At 36.4% G+C, this 13,898-nt stretch overlaps 1 protein-coding gene across 6 annotated transcripts in view; it reads left to right on the top strand.

The window, feature by feature from the left end:
• Positions 1–13,898, top strand: part of robo3 (roundabout, axon guidance receptor, homolog 3 (Drosophila)) — a 119,690-nt gene that overhangs the window by 80,537 nt on the left and 25,255 nt on the right. For 3 of the 6 annotated variants that reach the window (XM_043250808.1, XM_043250809.1, XM_043250812.1), the window contains exons 3-8: positions 2,715–2,872; positions 4,217–4,337; positions 4,436–4,574; positions 5,321–5,448; positions 6,666–6,677; positions 13,365–13,489. In XM_043250808.1, coding sequence (XP_043106743.1) covers positions 2,715–2,872; positions 4,217–4,337; positions 4,436–4,574; positions 5,321–5,448; positions 6,666–6,677; positions 13,365–13,489 — 683 coding nt within the window. The remainder of the gene's footprint in view (positions 1–2,714; positions 2,873–4,216; positions 4,338–4,435; positions 4,575–5,320; positions 5,449–6,665; positions 6,678–13,364; positions 13,490–13,898) is intronic. The other 3 variants (XM_043250810.1, XM_043250811.1, XM_043250813.1) reach the window with 1 other exon arrangement.

Genomic DNA, 13,898 nt, shown 5'->3' with positions numbered 1-13,898 from the left:
TTTTTTTGGCCATTCCGTGGATTTTCAGTCTGTTTTGGCGATAATAAATCTCACATTGTATCGATCCATAGGGCCTATAAAGATTTGTGACTCTAATCTCGAAGGCTCGCCACAGAAACACTTCGGTTCCTCTGCTCATCAAGAGGTATTAGGGACCTTGAGATAGCATCAAACTCTCACTAACCACTTACTGTGCTGAAGGACAGCCGGTGTCCCCAAGCCGCAAACCTTGACTGTGGTGCCGTCGATCTATTATGTGCATGACAATGATAGATTTTGGCAGATAAGACTAATGTCTTCCATTTAGGAGCGTATTCATAACACTCATATGCGTTTATCTTAAAATGCTAATGCGTAATGGGATCATTTTAGGGGATTGTGAAAGTGTTTTTTTGTCATATGTAAAATATGTAACATCCAAAAACATAAATGAACTAAATATCAATAAATAGTTCATAATATGAATATATGTAATAAAGTATTGTTTATTTGGAATTTATATGCAGACTGCTTCTAAATGAATTGAATATACTGGAACTAAACCTACCAGTGCTTTCTAGAATTGGGAAAACGATAAGAGTTTTTAAAGATTCATTGATACCGCCACTTGACTGTTTCAATATGCAAAATTTTTACCCTATCATCTCTCTATAATTAATTAATCATTGTTAGGACTTGATGTGCAAATTATGGTGTAAAGCCCAACCTCCGCAGCTTCAGAAGTGTTGTCTTTATGCTCTGAAATTTTATGTAACACTTCTGAAATGCCAGTTTCAGCTAAAAAAAAAAAAAGTTCTCTAAGTCGTTAAACTTTTCAAATTTTGAGGAGAAGTGTGAGGTGGTCAGGTTGCGTGAAAAAGATGGATGGGAAGAGAGAGAAATGACTGTTATCAGACCTCTGTCAGTTCGGTTGGATTACAAAATTTGGAGAGGTTCAGGTCAGTCAAGAGAAATGGACAAAACCAGATAGAAGAAACCATGTCAAAAAGAGAATGAATTAGGCAGTGAACAGAGATTCTTGTTTGTAAAGGTACGTTAATTAAAAATAAGAGAACTGTACTGCTTACCTGGGACCTGTACTGCCTGGTCATAGAGCAGAATGTGTAGTGTTGTTCTTGTTTGTTTGTTTATTTAATTATTTATGCATTCCTGTGTTTGAGTCTCTTCTTTTTCAATAAGAAATTATTTATAAAGTACGTATTTGTCAGTATATCTGTGTTAGGATGGATTCTGTGTGGTTAGATTGTGCATAAAAATGTTCTATGTGAAAATGCTTTGTTGTTTTTCTGTAAGCCTTGAGCATTCTTGGACCTTGGATAAATTTGTTGAGTTATTGTACTTGTGAGGTTGTGTGGTATGCCCTTATATGGAGATAGGCGTATCTTATGCTAATTACCAACTGTAGACACATGCCCCCTTTTAGAATGATTTAGATGATTATTTTTTATTAATTAATCAATAAAGAATGAGGATTAAAACAAATTTCTATGGAAGCTTTTTTCCACCACAGCATAACAAATAATGGTACTTGCAACTTTTTATCTTACAAGTTAAAAAAAAAAAAACAATAGAAAAAATGTCAGTATGGTCAGAAAGTCTTTTTTGTGAGGGTAAAAAAAACCCTTTTTTTCTGAAACAGGCTCCTTTAAATTTCTCATTTTGTGAAACTGAGTGAAATTAAAATGGAAACTATTTCTATTTGAACAAGCAGTGAGCAATTATTAGTGGGTGAAAAAAGGAAAGGTGAAATTGCTGATTTATCAAGATGATAAGAAAAAAAAATACAATATGATTTCGCAAGCAGAATTTCTTGAGGCACTTTTTAGTGTCTGGTGCCTGTTTTAGTGTTCGAGTTCAGTCTGTTCCCTCCGGCTATGAAGGGAACTTTAAAATTTCCTTCTCTCATGGCTTGCCGACTAAAACAGGGTCCTATTTCAGTGGATTTATTTGCTGTCTGAGCTCTGGATATTGTGTTCTGAGTGAGAGAGCCGTAGTTCACTTTTGCTTCACTTTTGGATCTGATCCAGCGCAATATTGAAAGCCTTCCACTTCATACGCTCTATCTGAACGCAAACCTTTCGCTCTGGGCCACAAACACCAATTGGAAACGTGCAGCTGCAGAACGATTTGGAGGGGTTGATAGAGCACTGGTCAGATTAAAGTATTGGCAGTGCCGGCTCTAAGGAATCTGATAAATGGCAATAAAATGGAAATCCAGATTGAGAGGGGAACTGATATCATCAGCCCCAAAGGTGCAGGAAGGTCGATCGAAGGATATTTGTGCTGTTGGTTATTGCCTATGTTGCCGTTTTTGCGTTTGCATGTGCTGTGTGTGTGTTTTTGCACGCAGTGTCAATTTTGTATTCCATTTGTGACTTTTTTTGCCAGTATCAGTAACAAAAGGGTGATTTTTGCCAGTGTCTAACTGATTTAATTATTCATAGTCATGTGATAGAAGAAACAATGCATTATTTATTAGGCCGACATGGGCAGTGAGCAAATTAAGACCAGGGGGAGAACAGGACAACACTGCAAACAAATTAAACCAGGAAAGCTCACTAACAAAATGATTGCGTGGCACTAAACTAATATCCCAAAATGCTGCTGCGTGGTATGCACAGTATGTGTAGCTGTTTGTGGAGTTATTACAGTATGTTTATAGTGTTTCCCAATCTCAGTAGCTGATTATTTCTGTTTTGTCCCCGTCTTATCAGTTCTCCGGGATGATTTTCGACAAACCCCCAGTGATGTGGTGGTGGCAGCAGGGGAGCCGGCAGTGATGGAGTGCATCCCTCCACGGGGCCACCCAGAACCCACTATCTCCTGGAAGAGGAACAACGTGAAAGTGAACGACAAGGACGAGAGGATAACGGTGAATTTCTGTCTTCTCTCTTTTCTTTTCCTGTACACTTAATAATCTGTCAAATTACATACCATTGTACTCATCAAAGAACCCTAAATATATACGTATCGCCGTTTCCTTAACAATGTTCAGCCAAAAATGAAAATTTGATGTTTACCTGCTTACCCCCAGGGCATCCAAGATGTAGGAGATTTTATGTCTTCAGTTGAACACAAATGAAGGTTTTTAACTCAAACCATTGCAGTTTTAGTCATGTAATGCAAGTCAATGGGCACACAATCTTTTGAGAGTAAAAAAAAAAAACATGCACAGACAAATCCAAATTAAACCCTGCGGCTCGTGATGATTCATTGATGTTCTAAGACATGATCGGTTAGTGCAAGAAACTGAATAGTCTTTCTGTAATTGTTTACCTCTGATACACCACAATGTCCGACTCATTCACAACATTTGGTGCTTGACTCGTAATGCGGTCTGGCACATAGATACATACCTATAAGTATGTGTAGATCCTTAGGTATCACGGCCCATGTATATATATATATATATACACACACACACACACACACACACACACACACACACACACACACACACACATATACATGCCTCGTTAGAAACGGTTCATATGTATATATAATAAGAAATCTTTCTCAAGCCTTTCTCAGCATTATATCTGAATGATCGTGTCATAAGTAATGGCTGCTAAAGTTGTATTATATTGTACTGTATTTTTATCAAAGAAATGCAGCCTTGGTGAACATAAGAGGCTCTGTGTATACAAACTTTTAATTTTTACATTTTTTTTTTTTTTTTTGCTTTTTATTTTTTATTGACTCTACAATGAACCTCAGCTTCAGTGTCAATTATTATCCATCTAATATTGCAGAAGCATGCAAACAAATCAGTTTTGCACAGAAACCATATGCATTGGTATGGTAACATTTTGAAAATAAAGGAAGCAGTTCAGAGAGGACATTACTCTTAATAACTCACACAAACAAGCACAAACTAACAAATATGAATATATATTTATATATCTCTCTGTGTGTCTCTTTTGTTTGTGTGTCTCTCTCATTGTCCTTCTATGACTCTCTTATCAGCCACTCGACTAAATGGGCTATTAAAGCACTTTAACTAAATGTATCAGCTCTCTGTGTCAAGTGTTTCATAAACAACCAAACTGGCTTTTGATTTAGTATTACAGTTTTCTGGAGCCCAGAAACCATGTTCATAAAACATCACAGCATGTTTGGCTTCCTGTGGGGACCAACACAGATTTTAGTGTCTTTTTCTCTTAGATGTTTTATAAATGCATACCCCTGACAGATCGTGGTGTGCTTTTCCTTACAGATCCGTGGAGGGAAGCTGATGATCTCAAACACAAGGAAGAGCGATGCTGGAATGTATGTGTGTGTCGGCACTAATATGGTTGGAGAGAAGGACAGCGACCCTGCTGAGCTTGTAGTGTTTGGTAGGTTTGTAATTCTTTATGTTATTGCTTTTATTTTCTGTCTTTCTTTCTCACATTGATCTCACTCAAAATCTTTCTTGGAATTCTTTCTTCTGTAGAGAGACCCATGTTTGTACGCAGACCTGTGAATCAGGTGGTCCTCGCCGATGACACGGTGGATTTTCAGTGTGAGGTTCAGGGAGACCCCACTCCCACCATACGCTGGAGAAAAGAGGAAGGAGAACTGCCTCGGGGAAGGTGAGGTGCAATCACAAACAATAAAATGGTGGCATTAGCAATAGGATAAAAACAAGAGTTAAGTAATGACATAAAAAAAAAAAAAATATATATATATATATATATATATATATATATATATATATATATATATATATATATATATATATATATTATACTGAAAATATGAATACTACTACTAGTAGAGTAATACTAGGAGTAATAATAATAATATTTATTAAAATTATTATTTTATAGTATAATAAAGTATAATAATAAAGTATATCAGCTGCTGAAAGTGCATTTCACTGATAACATTTTTATAATAATGTTATGTATTATATAAATATAATTTTGTTTAGTAAAATAATGTATTTTTAATTTCAGTATTGTTTGTGTATGTATACATATATATTTATATATATATATATATATATATATATATATATATATATATATATGTGTATGTATATGTGTGTGTATAAATGTATTATTATTAATGTTGTTGTTATAAGACACAATAAAATAATATCAATTATAAATGTACAATAATAGTACACTTTTAATGTACTTTATTAATAAATATTTAAAATGATTAAAAAACTCCTTGTACACCATTTAGCAGCAGATGTTAATCACACTGAAGCATTACAGTGTTAAAATCCAGTGTAGCGAAACTTTGCTGATACAGCTGGCTGAGAACAGTGGGACTCAGTTTATAGGCAAATTATAGAGTAACTTTGTTGCATGTGTGTGTTTCCTGGCAGGTTTGAGATCCGTGCCGACAACAGCCTGCGTCTTACTCAGGTGAAGGCTGAAGATGAAGGCTCTTACACCTGTTTATCTGAGAACAGCGTGGGCAAAGCCGAAGCATCCGGAACACTTCAGGTCCACGGTGAGTTACAACAACTGTGCAGATGCACAAATGCTGCTTAGCTCAGTAACTCTCTCAAGTACACACACACACACACACACACACATACACGTCCACACAGCAGCACATCTGACAGATTTGACAATAATTCTATTATATTCTTCTCTCTGACTTTAGCATCTTTCTCACACACACTCAACTGAGTCTGAATTGTATTAGCCGGAGCCCCCACACACACATGCGCACACACACACACACACACACACACGTGCTGGCCTTGCATTTTGCTGATTACAGGAGTGAAGTGCTATGGCAACAGTCATTTATTTAAAGCTGCCAGATGCAATTAACATAATTCCATCTGGTTAGAGGCACATCTTGCTACATAAAACATGACTGTGGGCTTGAGAACATGTACGCATTAAGAATATTGTACACACTTAATAGATGTTTATAGCAGCACACTTGCTGTGAAAGATTTCTCTTGACAGTTGATGGACGATGATTCAACGTGTGAGTGAAACTGAAATATTATTAGTACAGCTTTTTAGAAACATTGTAGGCTTCACTGTCAGACAGAAGGAATCTATAACATGAGTTTATTCCTGTTCATGTCATGGTGGAATTAGCATAGTTATGAGTTTTCCAACTGTTAATGTTTTCTTCGAAATCTGAAATTCCTAGTTGCTAGTTTTGACTTGTGCAATTTGTTTATTCTGATATGAAGAAACAACTAAAAGGGATTTATTATCATTTGAATACTATAAGCTGCTTTGTGCTTTGATTTTCAAGATGAAATTATACATATATATGCATGTGTGATAGCAAAAATGCTTTATTAATTATCATATAGATTTTTTTTAATATTTATATTAAGTATTAGATATACTATGAACCAAAAAAATGCATGTACATTTTTTTGGTGTTATGGGTGTTGTCATAGAAACATATTTTTACAAGTCCAACGATGTCAACAGCTCAGAGTCATCTTGTAATTATGGTAATTCCAACATGACATGAACGAAACATAATTTCGAGTTTCTCTCATCACTTCCTCCTCATCTCCTTTTCCTGTCACTGCCTCCTGTTGTTGTTTCATCGCACTTGTGTTTCATTAATCACTCAGACATTTTTTTTCCATTCATGTTATAAATACAAAATCCAACTTTCCAGTTCACGCATCTCATTTTTTTTTCTTCATTTTTTTGTCTCTCTCTCCATCCTCACCTCCATTATAGTGGGCCCATCTCGTAAGTACCATTCCATTTAATTTCTCTGCATGCGTGTGGTTGTGCTTCACATGTTTCGGAGGCCCTGCGCTGGCCATTCATCTGTCGTCAATTTGCCTGTCTTTTTTTTTTTTTTTTTTTTTTTTTTGCCCACTTAAAGGGACAGTTCACAAATATGAAAATGGTTATTTATTCACCCTCATGTCATGTCGTGTTTTTTTTTTTTTCTGCAAAACACAAAATAATGTATTTTGAAGAAACTGATTTTGTCTATTCAGTGAAAATCAATGAACCCTACTGACTTTGATTGAATGGACAAGGAAAGCACAGAGAAATATGCAAAAATATTTTCTTCTGTGTTTTTAGCAAAACAAAGATATCACAGTAATATAGTCATATAGATTTGGAATAATGACAGAATCTTTATTTTTGGTTGAACTATCCCTTCTACACAGAAGTAATGAGTGTCTATTCTAGTCCAGCTCATTAATTCAGATATGCAAAGCAGTAACGTTGGTTTTCACTGTTAAAAACGACATAAAAACACAGGTATTTGAAACTTCAGAGGCTTTTGAGGTTTCTTTTGACTGCTTTGGATGCTCTTTACTGAGGAGAGTTACAAAAGGTCATTATCTAGCACTGAGCAGGAGTGACCTCTGTCCTTTAACTCCAGACTATGAGAAAAACGTGATTAAATTACAGATACACTGAAAGAGAGCTGCTCTGCTCCAAAGCTAGACCGTTACCGCTGCAGTGCCCATAATGCCTCAGTGGATGTTCTTGAAGACCTCAGGGATCTGGAACTGATTTTTTTCCCACAATGGTTTTGTGCAGTGTGGCCCACTCAGTTAGCCAGAACAACCCCTTATTGTCAGCAGAAACATCTTGGGGTTGGCTTTGAAGCTTTCTGGAGTCACCAAGCCTACAAACGTTTTCCCTTGAAAGTTCACAAATAGCATAAAAGAAATACTCGCACTTTTGGCTTTTTCAGATTTCGAATTTTATACCACTCACTTTGTTTTTCTTGTGAGAACTGTATTTAACTTAAGGCACAATGAGGAGTACATGTAACCGAGAAGTAATTTCCAGATATGTTATTTCTGTCGAGGAAAAACACTGCTTTTTCACAAGTGGAAACAACTATATCTGATGCTGACGGAGCACTTCGGTGTTAGCCAGACAGACCGACAGACAGGGAGAATGAAAGAAAGAATGAAAGAAAAAGAATGTTTTTAGAGGCAAGTAAGAGTGCACTGCTCCTTTTTTAAGGGGTAAAAAGAAACCATTCCCTGCAGGGTGGTAGTTTTCATTCAACCCGACTTGGGTCTTTGGTGCTTTTATTTTTTCTTTTGTTATTTGCGTCTTGGATGAGTTGCATTTAATTGAAAGTTCGGGAAATGTACTTTTAGAGCTACTCAAACCGTTTGTGTAGTATTTTTTTTTTTTAGCTCGACAAAGAATCTCATCCAAAACCTAGTGAGCTGCCCACCTAGACAACATTTTTAGGCACAGAAGCTTGTGTCAGAGCTGTTGCAAATATTACCTAAAGCAAGAATTTATTTCTCACAGATTTGTTATTAACAGCTCAAGGCAAATTTCAGTTATTTCAGAAGATGTTAAAATGTTATAATCTTTTAAAAATCCAAAATGCTGGAGATTTATGCTAATATCATAATATAATCTACATTACATTTCATTGATCTATAGGGAAAACAATGGAGACTAAGTCTAATTTTGATTTAGTTTTTTTCACATCGTTAAGGAGCAGCTTTTTAAGAAATACTTTGTTCATATCATTCATGTCTTTTATGCTTACCAAGACTGCATTTTTTTAATATGCAAAAATAGAAAAAAACTTTTTGTAAATTACTATAACAATTTAAGTTGTGTTTTCTTTTTCAAAATATTTTAAAATGCTTGTATTCTATGTATATTCAGTGTCACGTGATCGTTCTGAAATCATTCTCAGATGCTGTTCTGCTGCTCAAGAAATGCATCTTACTATCAGTGTGGAAAATTTTGAAAAATAATTTTGTGGAAACCGTGATCATTGTATCTATTTTTCGAAAAAATAGAATGAATGTAATAAAAACAACAGCAGTTATTAAAAAATAAAAAAATATAGAGAGAGACTCAAGTTGTTAGTAACATGCTAATGTTAAATTCTCTTGAAATTTTTTTTCCACACATTCTTAAAAGTAGGCGCCTCCATAGATGGTGAAAAGCTAGATTTTGGGTTTTTGGAACTTAGTTATGAAATTAAAGTTTTAGACTTCTAAGCCAGATAAGTGTGTCAGAACATTCTGTATTCAGTAGAAAAGCCAGACATTTAATACACACCGGGCTAGATTAGTCAGACTTTGTATAAGGGAGAAACAGGAAGAGATTCTGTCTTCTTTCCACTAAAGATGACGGATCCGTTTCATCATTTGCGCAGCATCGTGAAATAATCCACTGCATGTTTCCTCAACTGCCCTCTTCATTTGCATGTCTAAGAGCTGAGACAATAAATATGAAATAAACCCATGTCGCAGCGATTTACACCAGATTAATTTCGATGCACTGAGGCGCTTCTCCAACTGTGCTCATTTTAAGCTGTCCTAAAAAAAGTAGGTCCTATTCCAACCTCTGACAGGACTGATCTTAGCCTGTGCATATTACTGTATCCTCATGGGGGAGTATTTAAAACAGCACACGCTCTCTGGGAAACCGCATTCATGCAGATGACGCTCTCGTTTTGATTATACAGTAAATATACAGCTTACGAATTTGGCAGGTATTGCTGGACAGAGACGGCTGCTCAGCTAGGCATTGTAAACATATGCCCTGTATTGGTGTAGATAACCTGCGATGCTGTAAAGCGTTTAATCGGTTACACTCTAAAGACTGTATTAATTGCATGTAGGGGGTTTTAATTGCGGCGCTGACCACTGAAGCGTAGCACTTCCACATTTTCTGTCCGCATCACCGTTCGAAGCTGACAACTGCCTGTCATGACGAGTCCCTCTGGGGATAGACGCAATGTTTGAAGACACGTTTTGTTGGCGGTGAATCTGCATGCGAGTTTCTGGCTTTGTATTCACTAACCACCAACTCCCCCAGAGGGAGCACAAAGGTGTTGGATCTTTGCGCGTGTTGTGGTCCGTCTTGGGAGGAAATGAAGTTCCATGAATAATTTTTTAGCTTCAGCACTTTTGTTTGGCCTATGTGAGTGGGTGACACTTTTGACCTGTCACTAGCCAGCCAGCCAGCCTGGCACCTTCACAGCTCTGTCTACTGCCATTCCGTCAAATACACCATCTGTGATAGTTCGAGGAAGAGATGTCCAGAAAGACTTATAGATATCTTAACAGATGGCATTCTATCTATAACTTGGAATAGTTGTAGTTGATTAACTTTACAAGATAAATTAATGTTTATCCTTGACAATAATTTAATAATAAAATACAAAAAGAAAATGAAATATTATTTATTATTATTATTTTAGTAATAGTAGTTGTCAATATTTTATGTTAATGTTAGTATTATCAAATTACTGTTAACTGAATTATTATCTGGAAAAATATTAACAACAACCAGTTTAACAACTATTAATCAGTAAATTTTCTGTGCATTTTATGCAGAAATTAAGGGTATCAATAAATGTTTTATTTATTTTTATTATTTGTACTTGTCCTTTTATTATAGTACTTCTGTTGTTTTTGGTAGTAGTAGTAGTAATAGTAGCAGCATTAGTGTTATTAGTTTTATATATATATATATGTGTGTGTATATATATATATATATATATATATATATATATATATATATATATATATATATATATATATATATTGTGTACATGGTTATTATTTTTATTATATTGATTTACTTATCAGAATTTATTTGGCCCATATTTCAAAGAGCTGGCACTGTCATCCTTTTGATTTGTCTTCAAAAAGCATGGTCTGTTTGGTGCTGGTAGAGGTATTATGTATATTTTAAATCCTTTCCCTAAATCTTTTCCCTGTCATACCACATTAGCATGCATCTGACACCTCCATTCTCTCAAAACTCCATGCTGTTTCTGTAATGTTGTTTTAACTGGTAATTATTTATCACAGCCCAAGGCACATTCTGTTAGTCGCATTCGCTTCTTGTTGCTACATATTTTTAGAGTGAAATCTCTTGAGACAGTGTGTGTTTCACTAACATCTCATTTTCCCCATATATATTCACAGTCATATATAGTCATTTTTGTATGTTCGGAGAAATGGTTGTGGTATTACATAGCATTAAGTCAACATTTCTGTCCTTGCATCAGCCCATGTGAGAAATACAGTTAATAATGCAGGGGGAATAGGAAATTGGTATCATTACACCTCCAGGTCTCTGTAGACTAGTGTCCCAAATTATAGCGACAAGGAATGCGTTTCAGATTTGACCTCAAGGGTCAGTGATATGGCTCTTGCTTGACCTCTGGACAGTGACCTCACTGACCCCTGTGGCAAGGCTCCCTATTGGGCCTTGTTCTGTTTCAACATGCTTGTCGCCTCCAAGCTGTGATGCAGCCTACGCTGAACGACAGAGTCTACAAGAAAAAGCCAGCAGGCAAGCAGGGAGCCAATTGCAAAAATTGATGCGAGACAGCTGCATTGATGCAGATTGCATCTTTTGGATTGTTTTTGACTTTTGAAATGAAAGAGACTATTTTCTATTTTTTGTAATGAAATAGAAAAAGGAGAGACTAAGCCAGTGCTGGGGTGAAATAACAGTAATTGTGGTAGAATGTGAGGCAAATAGAGTGTAGTTTGTTAAGCGCATTTGTAGGGAGGGTGCAAATGCTATCAGCCCTTCAACTTGATGAATTAGTGGGAAATTTAAGGTGAGCTAAAGGAGAAAGACCTTCCTGAGTATAAATGCGTGTTGTCAGAGCTGACGCGTCACTCTAATCATGTGTGAAACGCTACAAAAAATTGCACAGAAGTGGGAAGGAGGATGAGAAATCAATTAGGCGGTGAAGGTTAAAGGTGACAGCGTTTCACATTCACAGGCACCTGATAAAGGGCAATAGCACAGAAATAGTCAATACCCATCAGCCCAGCTGAGCTCTGACAACTGAAGGCCGATCATCAGTTTAGTTTATATTCTATCCTCGATGCGAAAATTCCAAACCCTTCTATCATGCACCATCCTCTACTAATATGGGAATTTGTTCCTGTAAAAGACCTATCAGGTTTGGACAAAATTCAAAATGGAGGAATTGGCTCCACTTCAATTCATGAGTAAAAATTTTAATTGAACTACCCAAACCTGAAAGGAAGTTTAGTTAGAATTGAAATGATGGAAAGTGGAATTTACGGAACATTCATTTGTCCATCCATCCATCCATCCAGGCAGATATGTAATAAAAATATATGTAATACGACATATTTTTGAGTCCAACTAATCAACTTACTCAATTAATCCAGTGACTCTTAAATCTTTTGAGTTAATTTGACCTCATTCGGATACATTTATTGGATATGAAAACAGATATTCATAATGAAATGCGTGTCTCATGCAACATTTTAAAAAAATGTGTAAATTTTTATGTATTTTTTACAGAATTTAAGTGATTTCATTCACAAAAAGGAAAATGTGTTGGGTCTGGGTTGAAACTGTTCAAGGCTTTGTGATGTTTCTGGGTAGAAAGATGGCTGCAGGGCAGATAAGACCAGCAGATTAGCATCCATCACGAACAACCATTGATCAAACTCACACTAAGGGCAAGAACCAAGCAGCCGCGGTAGAAAGAAAGCCAACAAGGTCTCATCAAAGAGATTGAGAGAGAAAGTGAATGAAATGGAAGAATGGATCCGCCAAGAGATAGATGAGACAAACTCAGTGGCCACCCAATGATGCTCTTGGGAGTTTCAGAGGTTCTCGTTTATATCCATACACTCATTAGTGGACAGAAAATGTACATTAGGCAAGAGAGGCCAGATTACTAATATATAAATGTATATTTGCACTCGATACACCCACATATCCCCCACAAGATAAGGGCTCTTCAGTACTGCATCAGATGTGCAATCATGTGCTTTAAAGTATCTCTGCAGGCACAGAGAAGAAAAGGTTTCCATAATAATTAAGCTCTTTATATCCATCTCTCTCTGCTCAGAAAGACCAGCACTGAAACCGCTGCCTTCAGTAATTATGTCTATTTGGTTATAACCCTACTTGAGTTTTCAAAAACCCTGCTTTGTGTCAAAACAGTCCTGAAATATGACGTGGATTAGTTTTGGTTGCGATTTTCAGAGCAAATCCTTACTGTTTATGGGTAAAAGTGTCAGTGTTGGTTTTGTTACATATATCCAGCTAGGGTTACTGTATGACCTTTGACTCAGTTTAAACAGGCTTCATAGCTGAGAGTGCTGTTTGCATAGTAATGACACTCTACACTAACCTTATCATCTTGTGCAGAACTGGTACTAGAATGTGGCACTATGTACAATATCAGCTATGACAGTTTTACTGCATGCCACCAGCAGTACTAACAAACACACAGTTCTGCTCCATGGGAGACTCAAGTTTAGACTAAACAAAACTGTCAGAGTTTGTAACTGAATGATAGTCGGACCTTGGAGGAGTTATATATCTTTCCAGAAGCTCATATAGACTGTATAGGAGCCTTGATTTGTTGTGTGTGTGGATCTGCAGTTCATAAGTTTCTTTTCTCCTCTTCAGTTCCTCCTCAGATCGTGGTGCGTCCGCGGGATCAGATCTCCGCCCAAGGCCGTACTGTCACCTTTCTTTGTGGAACGAAGGGAAATCCCCCTCCTGCTGTGTTCTGGCAGAAGGAAGGCAGTCAGGTAAGAGAAAACAGCACACAGATGCACGCCGGGGAACCCTTACAGTGTCAGTGTCAAAACACATCAAGGTATGTGGCGGATACTTTCATTGTGCTTGCTTAAAAAAAGGGTCAAACTCTAGGCCAGTGACCGAGTATATTAGTTAAAAACAAAGCACAGTTTTGAAAGGATTTGAAAACTAAAAGATGAAAATGAATTTCTTACTGAATTAATACAAAACTGAGTGTGACAATTCAAAGAGTAAAAAAAAACAGGTCTAGCTTACTATTGTTTAAACAGAGGTTTTATAAAAAGGGCTCTTACACCACACTATTTAAATTAAAATACTAAACTTGTAGAGATAGTGGATAATATAAAGACAAACTATGATCTTGACACCAGTTGGTAATGCAAAATCGTATTGCTTCAT

The sequence above is a fragment of the Puntigrus tetrazona genome, chromosome 10 (genome assembly GCF_018831695.1).
Source record: "Puntigrus tetrazona isolate hp1 chromosome 10, ASM1883169v1, whole genome shotgun sequence".
Classification (NCBI taxonomy): domain Eukaryota; kingdom Metazoa; phylum Chordata; class Actinopteri; order Cypriniformes; family Cyprinidae; genus Puntigrus; species Puntigrus tetrazona.
Note: the sequence above shows the minus strand (reverse complement) of the source record. Positions and strands in the feature narration are given on the sequence as shown.